Source organism: Botryllus schlosseri, chromosome 9 (assembly GCF_051294905.1).
Source record: "Botryllus schlosseri isolate E-star chromosome 9, Bs_hap1, whole genome shotgun sequence".
In the NCBI taxonomy this organism is placed as follows: Eukaryota; Metazoa; Chordata; class Ascidiacea; order Stolidobranchia; family Styelidae; genus Botryllus; species Botryllus schlosseri.
In genome coordinates this window covers 2990494-3013168 of record NC_137244.1, presented here as the reverse complement: position 1 = coordinate 3013168, position 22675 = coordinate 2990494, and the positions used below count along the sequence as shown (strand labels likewise).

Below are 22675 nucleotides of genomic sequence, written 5' to 3'. Positions count from 1 at the left end.
GTCATCTGTCTTGTGCAAATAATAACTGCTGTAGGCTTAGTGATAAACAGCAACGAAATGACTTTTCTTGAAAATAACATCATACTATTCATGTAAAAAATTTGGTTCACTTCAATTATTTCAAAGTGAATTCTGCAACTGCATTTCTTGAAATACGTGGTCGTATCTTGAAAATCCGCGCCTCAATTTGATAAGAACAAGTGCCGAAAACCAATTTCCACAAATAGAGGTGTCGACGAATGTAATGTTACCGCGTACCGCTTCCGACGACACATTTGGGTATGCTCGCAACAAATATGGCCCCAAAATGGACAAACAAATTTTTTAGATGAAAATATTACGTCAAGCCTGGTTATTTCTATCTAACACAGGGGCGGTCAACCCGTGACCCGCGGGTTAATTATCGAAACTATAGTTACATTATCAAAAATAAATTACCCAGGTAATTTATTGTGAACTTGCAAGGCCAACCAAAAATGAGATTAGTCTGACCGCAAAATTTGGGATGTTGATGACCAAAATATCAGTCCCGAGGTATTGGCGTATCCAGGGGCCAGCCACATTTTTCGTGGATCCTCGTATATGACCATAAATAGAATATTCCGCGTATTCGCCGAAATCTTCGATATTGAAAAGTCCAAGTGCCGAAAAATCGTTGACCTTGCCAAATGAGTCCAGCGGTATGCAGAGGCGACCCACAATTTATGCAAGTAACATTATAGCAGTGGTTCCCAAATGGTGGGGAATTCCCCACTGGTGGGGAATTTCGGGATTTCTGGTGGGGAATAGACTTACTTTTGATAAACTCTTTACCATTGCTGAACATGTATTCAACGGAGATCGTGGACTCGATAATTGATAGCACAACCGGACTCGTTACAAATGAAATTACATATTCGTGTTATTTCAATTTCCTTTAGTAGAGTGCAAAATTGTAGTTTAGGGCGTCTTATATATATATATCGCACGCATGAGTTCGTCAACACCAGGAAGTTTTTCTGACCCATGTATTATTCGGCATTTACGGATGTAAATTGATGCTATCCCGTAACATTTGGAAAATTTTCAAACCCTTCCTATTTTTCTGTTGGCTGTGCGCCGGGGTAGATACATATATTTACGGAGGTGCGTTTACGGTTACCAGTTCACTGCTGTGTAGGGCTACCATATTTTGGAATCGGGAAAGGAGGACACATTTTCAAAATTTTCAGACTTGGAATACTCGAATATAATTCATAAAAAAATGGTAAATAAGGTCGTCACTTTCGTCGAACCACGAATTTCCTATTTAGAGTCATTTATGCCCATTTTCACTCGAATCTACCCTCTATCTTACCCCTAAAAGCTGTAAAGGAGGATGAATGTCCAACACGGAGGACATTTAGGCCAAAGAGGAGGTATCGTAACCCTACTGTTGTATTGATTTTATTGTTTGCTGATCAATTCCGGGGATCTTAACAATCTCCAATAGCACGTAGGCATACTACTTACTAAGCAAATTCTTGCAAAATGTTATTGGAGGTAGCTTTTCAAGGGGTGGATGTGGATATAGAGATTTTAGGTGGGGAATGAAGGCTCGGAATAATTCGGAGGTGGGGAATTAGGATAAAAAGGTTGGGAACCACTGCATTATAGTTCACCGAAGTCATTCAAAAACATTGAAATATTTTCGCGCTGCACGTGTCTAGGTCATGGATGCACAGTTCCACACTGAGTCTTCATGTCATATTTGTTATTGATTTTGATGCGTATTATTATAAGCATCGTTTTCACCATTACCCAATCGGGTAAAGGTCATCAACATTAAAGTGGCCCACGCAACGATTCGTAAATCTCATGTGGCCCTTTGGCCGAATAGGTTGGCCACCCCTAGAGCAGCTTATCTTGAAGTTATAATGGAAAAATCGTTGTGTAGGCTTATATCACAGGAGATAATGGATTTTTGTAAACATTTCGAAGTCTCCATGATTGACCTTACTCATCCGACTTTTTTCCTACAATCTCCAAGAAAACATCTTTAAACAGCAAAATGTGTGTATCAGTAGGCTATTGGCAGCAATTTAGCGATAAATATGAGTCTGCACAATAGGATATTTCATCTCAGATGACGATTCTGTTGATGATGAGCTCTGGAGTTTTACTATAACTGCGTCGTGATTATCCGAATTAGGAAATAATACAAATTAGGTTATCAACTATTTTGAGGCTTCGCGGACCCCCTGAAAATGCTTCGCGGACCCCCGGTTGAGAACCGCTGGTTTAGGGTTACCATAATTTTGTGAGATACATTCCGGACGCTCGTTAGCGCCCACTAGCGGATTTACAAATGAGGTATGAGCACATTGTCGATCAGTATGACGTCACACCAGCAAAGCTTTGCCTATCGACAAGAGGTGGTCGCGATCCGGCTCAGGATTATGTGTTTGTGTGTTGTAAGTTAAAACGAGGCTGAAGTCACACTTTTTCAGCCCCCTCCCGCCCAAATAAACACTGATCCTGGGACCACTGTAGGGTTGGGGGCTTATTATATGTAACTGGTTTTTCTATATTCATCTGGACGTTAAACGATTTGAATCGATTCTGTCGATAATATTGGTTCTTTCATATATTACTATATAATTTTGACGCTCTCGCCGCCCACATGATCAGAGTTAGCGGTAGATCTGGTGGTGGAGGATGATGACTTCGAAAATGCAAGGAGAGTATAATTGTACAATGTACATTGTACATTCGTATATCGTTAAGTAATGTTCATGTTACACCAGTGGTTCTCAACCGGTGTGCCGCGGCACACCAGTGTGCCGTTTACGTCTCGCAAGGGTGCCGCGAGAGACTTCTTCGAAATTTTGAAATTATGTGCAAAATAATTCTTGTCTATTGCAAACAATAAATAATCTAAAGCAGGCTCGATGTGAAGTTTCAAGATCAAAATTTCCGTCATGCCCGCAGTGAGTATCCTCCGTGAATTCCTGTTACCCGACATATCGCGCGCCTTGAAGGCTGAATTCAGTTTTGCACAATACGTTGCTTGATCGCAGAGACGAGTAGACATGGCGGCGCCTATGTACCAATACAGTTTTCAAATCCTCATTGTTTTCCTAATCACCAGCGAGAAATGAACTCCTTTGGAAGTGATGTTCATGTTTACAAATTGTAATTACAAACATAGCCATCCTCATTGCGATTGTTAGGTAGCGTGCCCGCACTTCCGTTAAAATGCAGGCTTGGAGCGCAACGTCACGTTACAGGCGACGAATTTGAGAATTGAGAAGTAAAGTTGATCAAATTATATCAGTTAACAAATTCACCCGCTGCTGAGATTATTATCCCGGTTACACGATCTGCGTGGAAATGCATTTGGCATCCAATAATATGTATAGTGTATGCGTCCCCGATAGTCGCTTGTGGCGACCGGGCTTGGCTTGGTTACATCGACAATGCGGTAGTGAGCAGAGTTTATCATCAAACAAATCTTATATATTAGTATCTAAGCTAGGGTTACCATACGTCCTCTTTTAAGAGGATTTGTCTTCTTTTTTGACTTTTTCGAAAGTGTCCTCGGAGGGCGCCTAAATGTCCTCTTATTTGCAATTTTTGTTAAATTTACGTAGAAATTGGACGGATATATAAGTACATCAGCGCCCAAGAGACGGTCCGGCGGTCATTTCGGGACTTGAGCCAGAAAAATGACCTTTTTTTAGTCAAACAACCACAAAATCGGGAAAAATTTATCACTTTTTCCGATTTTACTCCAGCATTCCAACTCTGAAAATTTTCAAAAAGTGTCCTCTTTTCAGATTCCCAAAATATGGCAACCCTAATCTAAGCGCAACCCGAAGTTTCCATGAAATCGCAGGCCATTTATGTGGTGGCAGGGGTGATAGCTAAAAATTAAAAGCCCCACACGGAAGCCGATAAAGTTATTCTTCCGGCTTGCACTAGAAGACTGTAAAAAATGGTTGGGAACACAGCTGCGGAGGAATTGAAAACGATCCCCATGCCAAATCATTGATAGACGTATTTGTGACATGTCCGCAGATATAAAAGATATCGTATTATATTCTTTGAAGAAGAGCAAAACCTACTAGAGTGCTCCGAAAAGGTAGAAATACTTCGTCAGAGACCACCTCTGTACGACTGTGGGAGCTGTTGCGTATTCTAGTAGTTTGCTAGTACAGTAGGCCAAAGTATGTTGAGAACGACTGTGGTAGTGTGCCGCGAACTATCTTTCATTTTAAAAGGGTGCCGCGAGGTCAAATAGGTTGAGAACCACTGTGTTACACCGATACGAAAATTCATCAGGCTAATGCCGGTGCGCACTGTGCACCACTGAGCTTTATAAACAACACACATCCGGTGGCTTATTCCAACCTTATGGTCGCGACTCCATTTCCAATTTGAAAATGTTCCGGCTGATATGCTGATTACTAATAAAAGGTCGAGCACCTTTGCCCAGACTTACTCACGGCCTATTTTGGAAACTGATTACGTTCAACATCTTCGGGAACGCCAGAATAAAGGCAAACGAACCCCAGGTTTCGATCCACTATCTTTGAATTAGATTATTGGCACTTCGCTCTAATTAGACAACTGGAATTATATGTATGCATGCAAGGTAAATATATCCCTAATTTGAGACCACGTCTTATTAAAAGCACAGTTTCCCGTAATTTAGAGTTCAATTATGTATTTATTTTTGGGTTTTGGTTGCAGTTTATCGTATTGGATTTTGTCATAATTTATAAAAGACTGAAATGCAAAGAAGGTGGTGGTTCTTTGTCTATTTAATTTCGTGTTGAACATTCCAGAATCGATGTGTGACAGTACAACGTAATTTTCCTAGGAACGCAGTAGCTCCTGTTAATTCCAATTCGCCACTTTCCACAAAAAGCATCTCAAACACTAAAAAGCCTAACACATAGCCATCAATCAGTTATGCAATACTTTATCCAGCATACTGCAAGACTTCCTGGAGGTAATGAACGAGCAAGCGAAATTATTTATAACCAAACTCGATACGCATTCCGCTACAAAAGATACATTCGACATTTTCAAATACGTGACTTTGTGCGCACTGGACATCATCTGCGAGACGGCGATGGGGAAATCAATCAACGCCATGAATGACGGCAATTCGAAATACGTCAGAGCGGTGTACAGGTAATATCTGAATTTCACATAGTTATGCCACTATTTAGGCCTGCCTTACCATACATCCTCTTTTAGGAGGATTTGTCCTCTTTCCTAAAGAAAAGTGAATGGTCCTCCGAGGACATCCAAATGTCCTCTTTTCGCAGTTCGAGGTAACTGCTTATACTTCCAACATAACTTTTAGGCGAAACGTAATTGTTTCCAGAAAAATACTGTGGCCAGCCTATAGTTGGAGAAGTTTCGGGAATCTTGGAGGCTGTACATAATCTCAATAATATTTCATTTGACCAACATCACAATCTCGTTATAAATGATCATTCCTTACTGGCAAAAGTTGAGGAAGCAGGAAATTATTGAGGGGCCAAATCAAAAATGATTATATTTGTGGTTTTCGTGTGTGTTTTTATATCATCAAACTCATATGTAAACAATTCGACTTTCGTTTTACTTGCCGGCAAAAAATGTCCTATTTTTTGGTTCTCAAAATATGATAGACCTACAATTAACACAAGCACAGTGGTCACACTTTTAGCTACGTGACTTGTGATTGCATTACAAAATGCAGCGTGACAGTGAAATAAAATTTTGTCAGTGTATAAAGTATCATTTTTATAATGTAAAGTCTCTTTATTAAACGTAATGTACTTATTTTCGTGAGGCTGTGCTATCAAGTTTCAAATTATCTCTGCAGAGCGTCGGAACTCGTGCAGCATCGTCAAAACGCTCCGTGGTTTTGGTGGGATCCTGTCTACTACGCAACAAAACGTGGACGCGAGTTCGCAACCACTCTTGAGATCCTGCACGGATTCACTCGCAAAATAATATTCGAAAGAATGCAGAACAAGAAGACTGATGATACTGCACGAGCTCCGAAAAAACGATTGGCTTTTTTGGACATGCTGCTGGAAGCATCAGATGACGGCAACGTTCTATCGCTAAGTGATATTCAAGAAGAAGTTGATACATTCATGTTTGAAGGTTTGTCAGATTTCCGATTGAGTTAAAATTTAAGTCCATCTAGAACAGAGGTTCCCAATTTTTTTCCACCCACGTACCATTTCGAGGTTTTATGCAGTGCTCGAGTAGGCTACCACCTACATAAGTTACGCGTGTCGAAGGCGGTCAAAAATGTTTCCATCGTGTTGAGCTGCCGAAGGCAGCGAAACAGAAAATAAGCTGTCCATTTTAAAGCGCAGTATATGATTCTTGTAGTGGATCCATTTGGAATTATTGTGGTCAAATATAATAAAACGGAATTTGGTTAGGTAAGAATCCCAATGCTTTACGACTAGATCTCTTTCCCATTCGCCGTCATTGGTGGGATTGCCCCTACCCACGACGACGACCTTACCACGACGACGATGACTTCAAAAAACTCAAAATCAACCCCACCTGAACTATAATAACCCCCTTCGGTCGAAACAAAAAACAGAATCTACTCGCGTACCACCGGAAGACCTTCGCGTACCACTAGTGGTACGCGTACCACAGGTTGGGAACCACTGATCTGGAACCATACAGCCATATCAAATAACTGAGTTTTGCTCAAGACTGATATTTTAGCAAGTCACATTCTAATTATCGTTTTCTTTTTAGAAGAGTTGTAACCAAGTCACTAGGTTCCGAGTCCCAAGTCAATCTCACATTTATAGTTTTGACTCAATCAATCAATCAATCAATCGTCAGACTATATTTTCATCTGCCCTAGTCACAGACACAATCTGCCATGCGATATACAAGACACACAATGCGAAGTAATGAACATATAGGAAGATGCCGAACGACCAACCAACCAGTGGGGTCTCTTGAACTGCTGGCATCCACCTCGACCTAGTGCCCGATATCACAGTCTTCTTCGTTGGTCCTTTTTAGAAGCTATTGCTTGCTCTTTTCCTTTCTTTATCGAGTCTCCTTTTTCGGGGCTTTTTTGTCGCCATAAGAACAGCGACACGAGGGGCGAGGAGTCAAGAATAACCTCCAACGGTGGAATTCGAACCCGGGCCGCCTGCTTGGAGGGCGCCGACGCTCACCACTACGCTATATATCGAGTCATTTACAATTCACCTACGAGTCAAGTCCGGGTCCATGTCGCTGAGTAGAGTGTCGAGTCCAAGTCATTGTGTTAAGTGTTCAGTTCCGAGTTAATGTCACGTGAATCCCACTTTTTACAACTCCGCTCGGTGATACCGAATGCTTCGCATTCATAATTCACTAATTTTCCTTACTCTTAACGGTTTTTACTAGCATTTTCAAGCACCAGTATTGATAGTTGAAATAATATTAACTTTACTATTCTTTGCAATCACAATTAAATCCCTGTCTTGGTAGCCCCAGTCTCGAGTCATATGGCTTGGTCCGAGTCATGCGCAATGACTCGAGTGCAAGTCGATTCATCGAGTCATTTTTCATGTTCAAGAAAATGACTCGAGTCAAGTTGAGTAACCGGAAAATCACGTTTCGAGTCATTACAACAGTATTTTCTATGGCGGGCTTATGCTTCTTTCACATGTGTGATTTGGTGCGGAGTGGTCACTACGAATATCGCTTCATCAGGCGTTCGAATTGTGTTGTCATGTAGATCAGATCTCTAGGAATCCCTGCTGATCGAACACATTTACATCACATTCATATCCACCGGCACTTATTACACTTGTTCAAAAGTTGAGTCTTCATTGCTGATTTAATAACCCGTTCTGCTATACCCTTGATTACGGCTGGGCAAATTCGAGTACTCGTGTGATTCGATTCTGAATCATGTATTATGCTTCGAGCCGAGTCGAGTAATATAGTATCACTCATTGTGATGTCATAACAGAATGTAAGATGTCCAAATTCAAATATGTATCTTTCATGCCATCACAACGAATATAATGTCTGTTATACATCGCTCTAAAGATACTTTGGTACTTTTTCGACCATACCGATTTCGTTGCACTTCGTGACAATGTTGAAAGAGCTATCCTATTTTCCTAGAACGGCTAGTATTAAATTACATATGGACTGCGTTCTTGAAAAAGCATTGTAGCAAAAATAAATTTAAAACAAACATGAGTAAGATATGGACCTTGTTTTTTGTGTGTGTGTTCTGTTTTTTGTTTGACTTGGCGTCACTAACACTGAGCAACAATTTCAAAGGAACAATTTGTTCACCTTGATTTTACACTTGATTTAGGCTAGTTTCGGCGTGCTGATTCCAAAAATGTCGCTTGTGTTCTTCCATCACGTCAAGTTTTTGCTCTACGGCATATGCTCACAATATGCAAAGTTTCACGAATTTAGCCATATTACTTTTCCATACCATATAAAAATCCACACTTTTATCATATAATAAGTTATGTAGCCGAGGGCTCAATTGAATTCTTAAGAAAAAAGATACTGGTATCTAGGCGTATGCTTTCACGCATTTTCAGTTAGAGGCTGCGATCATCCGAGGATATTTCGGACACATATTTGATGCAAACTACAGGATATGGCAAGAAAAATAAACAATACATTTACTATCAGCTATAGGTCCAATGCCCCATTCAGCTTGTCCAGTGCAACTTGAAACTCCTATACGCTCGATAATTTGGATAAAGATGAAGATCTTAGGGATAGCAAGCCTAATGATGAAGATTTTGAAGTCGAATATTGTTCAGAACGTACAGTAGTCGATCAACACAGGTATTGATCTGACATAAGCTTTGGGACTTGAAATATACTTCTTTGGAACATTTAACATCCTTACGAAGTTAGAAAGGATTGCTTGGCAAGGTAGAGAAGGTATCTCACTTTCGATCAAGAGAAACAGCCGTTTCTTCGTAGGCCTACATTAGGTAGCTTTGTGTATTGCCTTGATACTGGCATTGGCATGATACTGTTACTATGGATTACTGGAGGAGTTAGGAATCCCGATTTAAAACTCAAGTGAATGGCAAATGCCTATAGGTAGCTCAAAATGGATCCTAAAGTGTGGCATTCTGCAAAATGGCAATGTCTTAGGTGCAGTAAGAATTGCACACCCAGTTAGTCTTCGTGAATAATATAGAAACATTGAGAAAAATACAGAAACATTGAATTGTTGCAACATCACGAGCATGATTGGATCATATGTGTCAGCTTTAAAATATTGTGTTTTCTTAGTGGTCAGACAATAAGGATGCACATTTAACCCTAATACACATGTGCCACTTCCATATGTTTATGTCGGACAGCAAACATTCGAAAAATGTGAAGTATCGATCTAATTTCCCAAAAAACCTTGACATGGTGAGAGACGGGCAAGGAGAAAATGTCACCCAACATCTGAAGAGGATGGGGTAAGATACCAGAGTGGATTGGAGCTTACATATGTTAGCTGGCTATTGCTGGAGTATCGAACAGGCAACTTACAGAATTATGGGTTATTAGCGTCAATTTGAACCCTGGAACGCGAACTTTATTTGTCCTGTAGAAGCAATATTATTTTAAATCAACCAAATAAAACAGTGCAAAGGTATATTTGAAGTCTATTGATTTATTTTCGACTGCTTGTGGCTTTTGAAACGTTTTATACAATGAATACAAAATATTAAAAGTAGTGCTATTATCTGGGTTGTGAGACAATGTGGTGGGTGACTAACCCAAAAACTTGACGTGATAGAGAAAAACGGAAGTCATTTTTGAATTCAGCGCCCAAAAGTTGGTCACTATCAATTGTATGATCAAAGTCAACAAAAATTGTGTTGACCAGTGTAATCATTAATTGCGACGTCACCGGGGAGTGACATTGGCAATTGAAATATAGGTTGAATATGGCACCTTTGACGAAAAACGCTGTCAAATACTGTCATAATTGGACCAATAATACCTTTGACCAAAACTATATTGTTATGCAGCATTTTTACGGTCGGCGGAGATAATCATCAGAACATCCATCCCGTACCAATGATCTATAACTACTATAGCTATAACTATTGAACCGACGACGATTTCGAGGGTTCTAACCAATGTTCCCTTTAAGCTGCGCACGTGTGCAAATGCGCAGTGCTGAAACGGTCTCTGCGCACAGAAAATCTACGCTGCGCACAAAAAATCAGAAATTATGTTTTTTTTTATAGTTGTTGCGCACTGCTGTCCAATGGACCATGCAGGCGCGCAGATTCGTGAAAATTAAGATGGAACATTGCCAGGACCAAATAGTGTTATCACTGAAGTCTGAAACCGAGGTACAAGTGCGCCCCGCAAAGGTAACTATTGCGCTCCGTGAAGAAATGAGAGTTCACAATCACCTGCGTCTCACGGAAGATATTTTTTTAGTATGGCCTCGTACACGTGAGCGATACTGATATCATTTCAATAGCGCATTATTTTCTGGGAATGGCGAAATAACATGGTTTAACAAAGTCATAAATAACAATGGGCCAGCTCGAAGTTAATCTGCGCGAAACTAACGAATAGTCTTCTCCACGTGGCATGAACATTGCGTAAGATTTACTCAGGACCGTAACTTTCGCACCCCAAACCCCCCAATTGGAGGGGCCGACCTCGAATGGGGTCCAAAATTATTTCGAGAAATAACATAAATCACGATGCATTTTTTTGGAATTTTCCAGGAATTTTTTTTTCACGCTACGCGCGTTTTATTATTGTCATATATCTGATTATTGGGTACCCTTTTCCAACAAAAATTACGCATGATTTATAGAAATGGGCAGTTGGGCGTCGGCCATTACCGCACCATGACGCGCCAAGGCATATGAAGTTAAAGGCTATGTTACATGCGACTCCAAGAAGTGCGCCAGAACAATCAGCAGCGAGAAAACCTTGGGCGAAAAAGACTGCCCCGGTGCTGACCGAAAACTTCGATGTATGCAAATATATGTGTAATTGTCCGTCCATGTCCATAGGCGCCTAAATGGCTGGCGCCGAATGTTTCTGTCCTGGCGATCCGAGTCCCACAACAAGACAAATGCCATATCGAGGGAATATTATTTTCCAGTTAAGAAATACCAATTTGAAATCGTGTACGTCTTTTACTTTAGTACGTTTTGGCGATTTCAATAGCTTTTGACATAGCAGATAAGGGGTCACGAAATAGCATTATGTAACGAAGTCATTATATCAACACAGTACGCTCGAAGATGTTTTATTATTATTTAGAGGGCAAATCTATTCCAACACACCTCACTGGATCAGCTCTACTGGTAAATCTGATTATGTGAGCAGGAAGAGGATACAAATTGATAGCAATATATATATGCAATTTCCGATCATATAGGCCGATGCAATCATGAATTATAGATATTTTTTCGCGCTTCGCGCGTTTAGAGACGCTACTACTAAATGGGTTGGGCACCCAATGTACATGATAAGTACCGAAAAAAGCCTAGAGCCGTAGGGGGGTCTGGGGGCGAAGCACCACAGTAGTTAGTTTTATCACCCTATTGGACAGCGGTTGCGCACTGTTGTCCCGAGGGCCTGCGCAGTGAGTTGGCGTGTTTGCGCAGACTCTGAAAAAACTAGAGGGAACATTGGTTTTAACCATTCCATTTCGTATGTATACGATGACTATATTTGCTGGAAATCGTAGTTAGGCTCATACTACAGGTATTTCCGAAATTATGTACACAACTATTGCATAATTATGCAACTTTTGAAAAAATAGCAATTATGTTCGCCATTTTCAGGTCATGACACAACTGCTGCCGCGATGTCTTGGACTCTGCACCTGATTGGTACTCACGACGACGTACAAGCCAAACTGCACGAAGAAGTTGACAAAGTATTCGCCAATAAATCCAATGAGAGTAGCTTGACGATGGATGATTTGAGAAACCTCGAATACCTTGAATTGGTTATAAAAGAATCGCTGCGACTATTCCCGTCCGTGCCAACGTTTGCCAGAAAGACGACAAGCGACTGCGTGTACGTTGAACCGATGACATAGCTATATAGGGCCTTTACACGCAAGGTATATGTCTCTGTAGTAACCTGGCTTTCGTGTTACAGAATAGATGGCCACAACATACCAGTTGGAACTAGCGTTACTATTTTCACTCAAGTTCTTCATTTACACCCAAAGTATTGGACCGATCCCAGAAAGTGAGTAGATATAACGATGATCAACTTTATGATGCCTAATAAACATGTTTATGTGTAAATTAAGACGGAAATCTCACAGCCGTATTGGATAAACATGATATTGCAGCAAATTAATTTCATGTAGTATATTGAGAACGCAATCGCTTCGTGATCAAGCCAACGTTTAACGTTACATATAGCTACGAAATTGCTATGATTGATTTCGATGAAAATATAAACTGATATCACTCTGCGTCGCTCAAGTTTATTTTGCTTATCCTCAGACATGTGCTAACCACAATTCTAGCTAGTTGTAAGCCAACTGTTTCTTTTGTGCATTTATATTTCTAGTTCTGATTACAGTGAGGAGTTTTTGCTGCAGTTCTGGTTTTACATTTAAAAAAATCTTGAAAACTCGCGCCGTCGTTTTGCGTGAATCATGATACCGATGTTCTGTTGAGTGATGTGCTTGCCGCCATTACTAGCTCTGGGCTATTACCATAACAATGGAATAGCCAGGGGTACACTGTAAAAACTGGACTCGGTATCTCCACCTAACAATGATAGCGTCGGAATTACCCGATCTCAAACTCGAAAACCCGTGCGCCGCGTTCATTGTTAAGCGGAGATACCGTACCTAGTGGTTTCCACACCTTACTGTCTCTTCATTACATCGCATTATGCCTTATTTATGCATCTCATTGTACATTGTATGCTCTACTGTGCAGATCAAACACTACCTCTATATGGTAACCATATACCAGAACCATGAATAACGTGAATTGGACAACTGGTTTCAATTGTGATTGGCTTTAGATTCAATCCAGAGAGGTTTACAAAAGAAGCATGCGTCGGCAGACATCCGTTTTGCTACATTCCGTTTTCTGCCGGTCCACGAAACTGCATCGGACAGCGGTTCGCGCTGACGGAAGAAAAAGTAATTTTGGCACATTTCCTCCGTCGCTATAATATCAAAGCGCGAGAGGCTACGGAACAGATGGAGCTGATGGGGGATTTGATCCTCCGCCCAAGAAATGGAGTGAACGTTGATATTTCTAAAAGATTTTAACTTTCAGGGGTTTGCACCATCCGTACTGGGTGGGATACTAACAATAATTATAGTTGCCCATGGCAAATTCGCCATGCACGCAACTATGACATTAAAAAACGTAATGTAATTAGAATTATTGCCGTTGTTGAAACTTTCAAGTTTCAGCACAAATTTAACTCATTCCGAACATCATTTCTCGCACGCATCATCAATCCCTCTCCACCTTCAGTTGCTTTCAAGCCCTCCAAGGGAGGCGTCCCCCAGTTTGAGAACCACTGTTTAAACGCAAGATGCGTGATTACGCTGAATTAATGACTATGCATGCGGTCACAATCGACAACAACCTATATAAGCAGGTCGTGTTATTTTTGGCCAAATCAAATGCCAAAACTGCCAAAAATAAAGATTTTAAAATGCAAAAAATAAGAATTTTTGAAAATGTAGATTTTTATGGAAGATTAAGATAAAAATGTCAACAAGAAGCGGCAGCAGTTTGTATGAAACGTCAAAACAACTGTGAAATGCTTGAATTATAAGGTCCGTGGATCCTTGGGGGGTCCGCAGACTACTATCCAAGGGGTCCATGAAAGGTGAATAAATGCCAAAAAGTCCAGTGATTCAATCTGTATATACGAACAATCTGTTGCTTAATCAACCCAGCGATTAGGAAATAGATGTTATTAAGAGATTGGGAAGTAGATGATCACGGCACGCCAAAGTAGGAATGAGCATAGCGGACCCTAGTTTAAAAATTAGGCGCGATTACTAGGCACTTTTCTGTTGTTAATTCTCATGCATTTTGTTACATCATGCAGTCGCCACGGGCGACCCAGGGCGCATTCAGCCCAATGTGCATTATACCAAATTCCATTCCCCTTTATCTTGCAATTGAAAACTGTCTGCATGCTCATTGTTCAATAACTCATAGATTGTGGCACGTTTTCCAATAGGGACATACTTTCATCAATGAACAGACATGGTGCAAAAGGCCTCCAGAACTATACGTGCCATATATACATATATGTACATTCAGTCCTTTCCCAGTTTTTCATTACGGGGTGGACAATTTTCATATAATTAATGATAATTATTATTTAAATCACTCAGTATTCCTGACAATTGGTTGGGTAGTGAAGGCTGCGATTCAAACGTGTCATAAACCCTTTTGAATTGTTATAATAAGTATTGTGACCTGTGTGAATGCTGGTAACTTTGCGCGCATAGTGAATCGACTATTGAGAATAGGCTATATACTGCAGAAGCACTCGGTTTTGTATCGGGTAAATTTGGTCTCCAACATCGTTTTCAATTTGGATTTAAATCTTGCTGTTTGATGGCACAGTGTGGATACTGCATGTTTTCTGACTTCCGTTTCATAAGACCACACTGACGCGTTTTACAAGGTTAATTCTAGTCTATAAATATGAATTCATTACGATGCCAAAACTGTCCGAAATAAAATCTGTAAAATGCTTGGTGTTGTGTTTGAAGAATTAATGCACCATAGCAAGCTTATCGTAAAATCGTATTTTCAATGCGTTGTAACCCTTTACGCATGATCATAAGCCGATAAGATGATCGAAAGTGTCCCAATTAAGCGGGGTCAACTGTAGGCCACTCCTACGTTGCGTTTAATATAATAACATATGCTACAGTTGTATTTATATATAGAAAACGTGTTATCTATAGTGTACCGCCTCAAGTGTCTGCTTGCCAGTCATCCGTTACTAAATCAATAGCAGTGCGAGTACATTGCATTACGGAAAGTCAGAAGTAGAAAATGTAAAGGTGTAAAGCGAGGCATTGGATTTAACCATCATTAAACCGTTTATACCTAAACAGGTGAAGATCATGAATCCAATATAGTGCGTGATCACGGTAAATTTACTCATAGTATGTGTGTGATTTATATATGCAAGGTGTTTGGACGACTGGTAAATTTACACCGATGCGGACGTTCTTTATAATGATTCCTGATATGCGGACTTGTCGCACGGCCAAATTTCTTTCAAAGCTTGGTAAGACACCGCTTACGCGCATCAGATGTCAGGAAGGTGGCTAGATGAACATTCACCACTTCGGCAGACATTCTGAAGTCGATCTCTGTTACGATATCTCACCGCATTAAAGCGTGCGAAATGAACTCGTCTTGATATATATTTATTTAGGGCCGGCCGACTGAAAAGGGGGATTTGTTCTAAAGTCACACGCTGAATATAGATACGTTAGAAAAAGTATACGATTTTAACGTGTTTAGATCGAAGTCAAAGTCTCGAAAATATAATTTCCTGGTATTTATTGAATGCTCCTTTGTTTTCAAATTGTACATTTAAATTCAGAAATAGTTATTAAAGAAGAATGGTATAACATTGTGTTGGCAACTGGTAGCAGATGGTCACAACGAAGTAGGCTACACATTTGTCCGAAAATATGTGAATGCAGAATATCAGTAATATCTGGTGTAATCCGTACGCTACAATGCAAAGGGAATGTTGAACTTGTAGTCTCTTGCCCGATTACGTCAATAACAACAGACTCGCTTGGCGTTTACAGTTAGGAATGTCATTTTGTGCAAGCTGCGTGACCTTGGAAATTCATCTAATGGTAATTCCATTTGTTCCAAATGTAAATAAAAACGCATCGAATTAAATGGCCACAGAACCATATTCGCTAGATCAGACCTGGGCAAAGTGCGGCCCGCGGGTCAAATGCGGCCCGCGAAGCCATTCTGTGCGGTCCGTGAAAGGTTTCTTGGAATTCATAACATTAAACCTGCTTTTTGGATGTTGATGCGTGGACTAAAACCATATATTGGCTATATCAACTAAACAGAAAATTCGTTTACTTTGAAGCCTATGTTCATTAATATGCCACGATTACGCTGCCTACGTAACGCGCATGCGTAATCCAGATTCACAATAAAGGCAATGTGGCAAAGTGTGAGTAACAATTAACTTCACAAGAAAAATGGTTTAGGTCAAACCTTTTGCCATTGTCGTATTACGCATTATACGGCACGTGTTTCAAATTGTTACGTGAGACCTTTTCAACTCCCTAATTCGTAAAACAAGTCAATCAGTGCTCGCGATTACTGTGTGACTCATCTTATCAACCATAAAGGATGAACAGGCATGTCAAAAAGAGAAAGCTGAAATTCAAAGAAGGTTTAGAACACTAAATATTTGTATACTGGAGTTAGGGGTAAACCCGTCCTTCTAGTTTTGGCCGAGCGGGTCGCCGAGATTAAGGATTTAAATTATGACAAAAACACGAAACACTCGGTCAAGGGAGGGCGAATTTCAGATAAAGACAAGCATTGCACTATACCATATACACTTCAGTGCTGTGGCTCTCGAACTGAGAAGGGGGACGTAAAAGCATCTGAAGGAGGCGCGAAGCCGAACTTAAATGAAAATTTTTTGGCGCTTCGCGCGATTCATCTCCAGTATATATAGGTATTGCTTTGTAAATTTTCCAACTTTTATATTACAGAATTCTCCCATCAACAGCCATAACCATCCATGCCACCAAACTATCCGTTGGGATTGCTAACATTCTGGTTTCTCTTTTCAATATGTTGTAATATCATGATAGGGGGTTGGGCGCGAAATTGTTCACTATCATAAAGGGGGTCGTGCCCAAAAGAGTTTGAGAACCACTGCTTTAGTGTCTTAATAGAAAAACGTGTATAGGGGTTTACAGAGAGTTAAAATGTATCATGTTAAACATTATTTCGAATCATGGCGGCAAAAAGATATTTTTTAGTTAGCCGCCACTTTCTCAGTACCTAACATCAACACATTCACTGAACAGCATTTATTAACAATGTAATTTAGAAATAAAATTGACATATACGCTGGAGAGTATAGCGAATTTTTGTTACACGGCCCGCCAACGTATTTTTTACTTCTCATTTGGACCGCGGTGGCCCACCCCTGCGCTAGATGAAGTAGACCGTATTCTCGTATCTCAAATGATAAGTTTCGATTTCAAGGTAAAATGAAGTCTTGGAAGTCAGGTGAGGTAATATTCCTTGCTCCAGACAGTTTATATATTTATTTATTTCACCTAGGATGCAGTGTTGGGATCGAGTCACTACCTTCGAGTCACGAGTCATTTCGAGTCATTGGTCATTTTGACTCGAGTCAAGTCAAGTCAATCGATTTTCGAAGGTGACTCGAGTCAAGTCAAGTCACTCGATTTTTGGAGGTGACTCGAGTCAAGTCGAGTCAAGTCAAGTCAAGTCACGAGTCAAGTCACAATTCAAGTCAAATTGCCTTTTGGAGATGTGAGACATGATTACGTCATTGCATTTGGCTAGCTGTCTGAAATGCAGATTGAGTGGTCATTGATTTTGAACCGATGAACGAATATAGAGTTAAGATACAGGCGCAAGTAAGGCGCTGTATAGCTCACACATACGTAGAACTGCTAAACTACGTAAGCAATTGCATAGCCTCAGTTTACAGTTACCAGCCAGAATAGACAATAGAGAAACGAAGTGACAAGATACAATACATTACACATTTACAAATTGATATGATACAATTCGAGCCTGCGCCAATGGTTAAGGACTATAGAAATTATATTCGAATTCAATTTCAATAAAACAAGAGGTTTGGTTAAGTTAAGAACAAAGAACAGAAATAGACATTTTGCCATAGTTTATGACAACGTAGGCTGTAAGCTTCGATCACTTCGTTTGCGGTCAATATTTGTGAGAGAACAATGGAATCTCAGTAAAACGCACGATCATTGAATGATTGGTCGTTCTCACGGGTTACATCAGCGTTGCGCGAAAAATCCGAACATATGCAAGATCGTGATTTTTATTGACACCGATTGCTTGATGACTTGAAATTGACTCGTGAATTTTGCTCCGAGTCACGAGTCAATCCACATTTCTGATACGCCGAGTCAAGTCAAGTCAAGTCATTTTAACTAGGTGACTCGAGTCAAGTCAAGTCATACGAAAAGGGTGACTCGAGTCTGACTCGACTCAAGTCATGACTCGAGTCATCCCAACACTGCTAGGATGTTGTATGCGGTACATCGTCCAATGTCAAAATAGTGTATTTAAAGACCATCAAATAGTTGATGTGTTATGGATTCGCTTGTGGGAATAGATGATCGGCGTGGTTCGCTGGAGTTGGACGCATGAAATGGCGTGTATACACTACAGCAGCGTCAAAGTCATTGCCCTGGTATTGCTCAAAATGGGCTCGGAGTCAATGAAGCAGCTTGGAGAACTAGAAAATTTTCAACTGCTCCAAATTAGATTAGAGTTAAAATTATAGCTACAAAGTTTTTTCCAAGTTGGACTAAAATTAGAATTGTGATCACAATGTTTTTCCAAATTAGATTAGAATTAGAATTACTGAATTTGCGAAAACTTGGACATTCAATAAAATCATAGTTCATTGCCATGACCACGAGAATAGCAAATTCTGTTCACCAAACTCGGCATTAGACAGTTCTTATGTCGCGTTCACAAGAAAACCTGAAATTAGGGTAAAATTAAGGTTATATCATAAAAACGTTTCAGAAAATATGCAACAATTAGAATTAGAGCAAAGAAACATTTCACCAATTAGATTGAAATTAGATTACAGGCATTTCTCTTTACTTGCTGTATTATTTAAACGACTAGAATTATCTAGTTCTCCAAGTCTGCCATGAATGTGACTTTCCCCAAGTTGAGTTATCGCGTGTAACAAGAATGTTGATAATTCACAGCTGCAACACCATTGGGTTGCGGGTTCAAGTCCAACCGAGATGGACTCCAGATTTCCTACCTACTTGTTGGAGGTTCATCTGGGCTCCTCTCCATCTCATCCGGGTAAGCGGTTCCTTATAAAAGCCTAGAAGTGGGCCGTGCTAGAAGTCGGCAGCTACGGAATAAAAATGAAAAAATTGGTGTGTGGTGTAAATGACCAATGACCGTAGTAGTCGACAAACACCATGAATACCACTAACAACAACACCTAACACGAATGTTGATGCACATGCTTAACTCCCTGGTAAAAATAGCATTATTACAAATTAATAACACGGGGATGTAATGATGATGATTACACTGGTCTACAAGTTTCAAAAAAATTTGCGCCGAAAATTTTACTGATTGATTTAGGCTAATTTTAGGTTGCTGAATCCGATTCTGTGCTCAAAATTTCTTTATCACGTCAGATTTTTTCATTTTAATAAATTATTCAAATTTCGGCTTTCGTTAGTGACAATACGGTGAGCGTACAACAGCATTAGATCAAATATTGTTAATGAAATCATCTATAACGATGAAACCTGGGAGGGTATAGAACAGAATAAGTGAGTTCTCGGTGAACTTCAATCCAGTGGTTCTCTTCTTTTTTCAATCCGGACCTCTTATTGACCAATAAAATGATGATCCTGTCCTTTTACTGGGGTCTCGAAAGGTGCTGGACATTTTTAGAAACAGCTTCCTAAATAGGCCGTGAGTGTGTCGACATGGGTCGCGATCGCAATCAGAAATTAGGTGGCTACCATAGAAAGGTGGGCGATAACCGATTTATTCCATTATATCTATAGAAAATTTAAGCGAATGCAATCCCTCTATGAAACATGGAGGTATCGTTAGCAACAATTATTCTCGCTATCGTTTTTGCGATCGGAATCTACAAAGTGGTCAACAAGCGTATGAAAACATGGATGGCATATGGAAGCATACCAAGACCTCTGGAACGTTCATGGCCAATATTGGGTCATGCATTGTTGTTTAGAGGCGACCAAGCTCAAGCGTATAGCCAACTTGTGCGAGTAGCCAGTGGCATACGAGATAGAGGCCATCAATCCGGTTTAATTTGGATGGGAAGCGAACCGAATATGATTGCCACAGGTCCGGATGCTGTCGGGGTTTTACTCCGGAGCTCGCAACATACCAAGAAGACGATATTCTATGAATTTCTTCACCCATGGCTAGGAAAAGGATTATTAACTTCCGACGTCGAAGAGTGGAAATACAGGAGAAATCTCCTAACCCCGACATTTCATTTCAGGTGGATTCGATTGACCGCTTCGTTTCATGAATGCTTCAGTAGCCTGTAAAAGTTCGATATCTACATTTTACTAATGATGAACGTACATACACTGGCACATATAATATGTTGACTGTAGTGGACTTCTTACTATTAGTAAGATGGAAAGTCAGACTACCACTTTCTCATACAACACACAGACTCACCACGAAACCTATCTGCATTCAAAATTACCTGATCAATATACCATTAATTTTTTGTAAATGTAAGCCCACAGTAGTATAGTAGATCGCTCGTGATTTGCCTGGGGTTCTTATGGGCCCGCTCGCCCGCGGCTGGGAAACTCGTATTGGCACGCGGCTCCTTATGTCTTATGGGCCCGCTCGCACGCGGCTATTGCGTCTTATGACCCCTCTCACACGGTAACTCTTTTCAGTATAACGATCGCTCGCACGCGGCTGGGAAACTCGTGTTGGCATGCGGCTCTTATGTCTTATGGGTGCGTTGGCATGCGGCTATTGCGTCTTGTGGTCGCGCGGTAACCCTTTTCAGTATAGGGATCGGTCGCAAGCGGCTTCGTTGTTGGCATGTTGTACTTCGTGTTGAATATGTATCAAGTAAATAGTCATGTGATTGGTCCTTAGGTAATGTGTATATTCCAAATTACGGCGAGTACGACAATGATATATCGTTATTCTTATGGATGCGGCGATGATTCGTACTTTCGGGTATAGGCGGTGGCGGTATGCTAACGTGAAAACCGGGGTGGCATGCTAATGTTTTTAGGTATACGTGCGGCGACATGCTAACGACGATAATGTGTCTGTCATGTATTCTTACGGGATCTCTGGTGATGTGCCATTGTTTCTTATGGGTGCGACGGCATATCGTACTTTCGGATATAGGAATCTCTCACGCGGTGTTGAATATGTATCAAGTAAATAGTCACGAGTATCGCTAAACAGGAAATTCACTAATCCGCAGTGCATTGTGCGATTTTGAAAACCAGATGTTGGCGGTTGTATTTTGGATCTGTGTGACCCACTAAATACGTCCGCTTTGGAGAATCGGAGCGCGCACTATCGTATCGATTATTCCACTAATCCAGTCGGTGCTATTACATTCAGCAGTATTCAGTATTCAGCAGCGACACGAAAAGCGAGCAACAAATAACCGCGCTCGTAAATTAACACTTCAAAAAGTGTAAAATAGATTGCAAATCCCGCGATCGCTAACAAGATAATGGCTCGGACATAACCATTTTTAGTGACTTGGTGTTAAAGACATACCGATCGCTCACAAGGTAATATTTCCGCAATAAGTTTGTCACGGGGCCGGCGCAGACGGTGATTCGAAAACCAACAATTTGACACTTTCTGGTGGTCGCTATATGTTTTGACACTTCGAACAGCGGCTGACTTTAGTTGCACGATAAGAATTATGAGAATATTCAATCAATGTATCAATTTGTCAACTCGAAATGAAATTCACTACACAAACCGAGTTGATTCGTATTTGAATGTGTTAATTCGGTACAATTCTAATTATTTTGAGAAATCTTTTCGTGATCTTTTGATTCGACCATAACCCGAATATTGCTGACGCCGACTTTCAGCTACATCGAATTATTTGCACAGTCCACGCCGCTGTTTCCGCACTTATAGAATCAATACCAACTATAATTCTACAAGAATCAAGAATCACAAGTATGTGCATTATACAGTTATTGTCTTTATCAACATGAAATCAAACTCTTAACAAAAACACGCATCTTATCACTCGTCAACTCTATCATGAAAATCCTCGAGTCCTTATCATCAAAAATGTTATAGCGCGGCGTCGGAATCCATTCGTGGGATGTACTAAAGATAAATCCAGATAATCCAAAATGAAATATTTGGACTTTGACATAGTGTGAATTGAAATAGGATTGACAAACATGACTACCAACTTTGATCCAGCCACATTTCAAGATTATACTTTGAAACAAGTAATGTAACATTACAACTCTATTCACGATCCTGCTTTCCGTTTGTCAAAGAGATATTTTAACATCTTACCATACTCAAAAGAATTATTCACAACATTAACAATTGTTAAAAATCTAGTTTTCACTTACTTGATGATATCACTGCAACTCATAAATTTGAATTAATTCATCCTGGTTGTATTCGTATGCTCGGTCTTTTTTATTCAATTGTAAAGGTTGTTACTTTTCTGAAGACAAAGTATTTACTAATCGGTGCATATACGATTTGACTTGGACATATTATATTTTGAGTATACGAGATTTGAATGTCTGAACAATAACTGAGAAATAATTTATCACAATTAAATCCGTATATTACAGCGTAAAAGATATTGCGATGTCAGCAACTCTTTACGGTCGTAGTTACAACCACATTAACTAATCTACCCAGGC

The 22675-nt window shown here is 40.2% G+C and overlaps 3 protein-coding genes across 7 annotated transcripts in view; all 3 read left to right on the top strand.

Annotated features, from left to right (window-relative positions):
• Positions 1–22675, top strand: part of LOC145445865 (neuronal pentraxin-2-like) — a 540218-nt gene that overhangs the window by 73914 nt on the left and 443629 nt on the right. The window lies entirely within an intron of this gene.
• LOC145445854 (cytochrome P450 4V2-like) overlaps positions 1–22675 on the top strand; it is a 416089-nt gene that overhangs the window by 3831 nt on the left and 389583 nt on the right. The window contains exons 2-6 of one of the 3 annotated variants that reach the window (XM_080324006.1): positions 4954–5160; positions 5843–6129; positions 11799–12036; positions 12121–12213; positions 13009–15386. In XM_080324006.1, the coding sequence (XP_080180132.1) occupies positions 4954–5160; positions 5843–6129; positions 11799–12036; positions 12121–12213; positions 13009–13261 (1078 nt within the window). In that variant the 3' untranslated portion in view covers positions 13262–15386. Of the gene's footprint in view, positions 1–4953; positions 5161–5842; positions 6130–11798; positions 12037–12120; positions 12214–13008; positions 15387–22675 lie in introns of those variants that run through there. The other 2 variants (XM_080324007.1, XM_080324008.1) reach the window with 2 other exon arrangements.
• The window catches only part of LOC145446371 (cytochrome P450 4V2-like), a 29142-nt gene continuing 26180 nt past the window's right edge, over positions 19714–22675 (top strand). For both annotated transcript variants that reach the window (XM_080324645.1, XM_080324644.1), the window contains exon 1: positions 19714–20274. In XM_080324645.1, the coding sequence (XP_080180771.1) occupies positions 19841–20274 (434 nt within the window). In that variant the 5' untranslated portion in view covers positions 19714–19840. The remainder of the gene's footprint in view (positions 20275–22675) is intronic.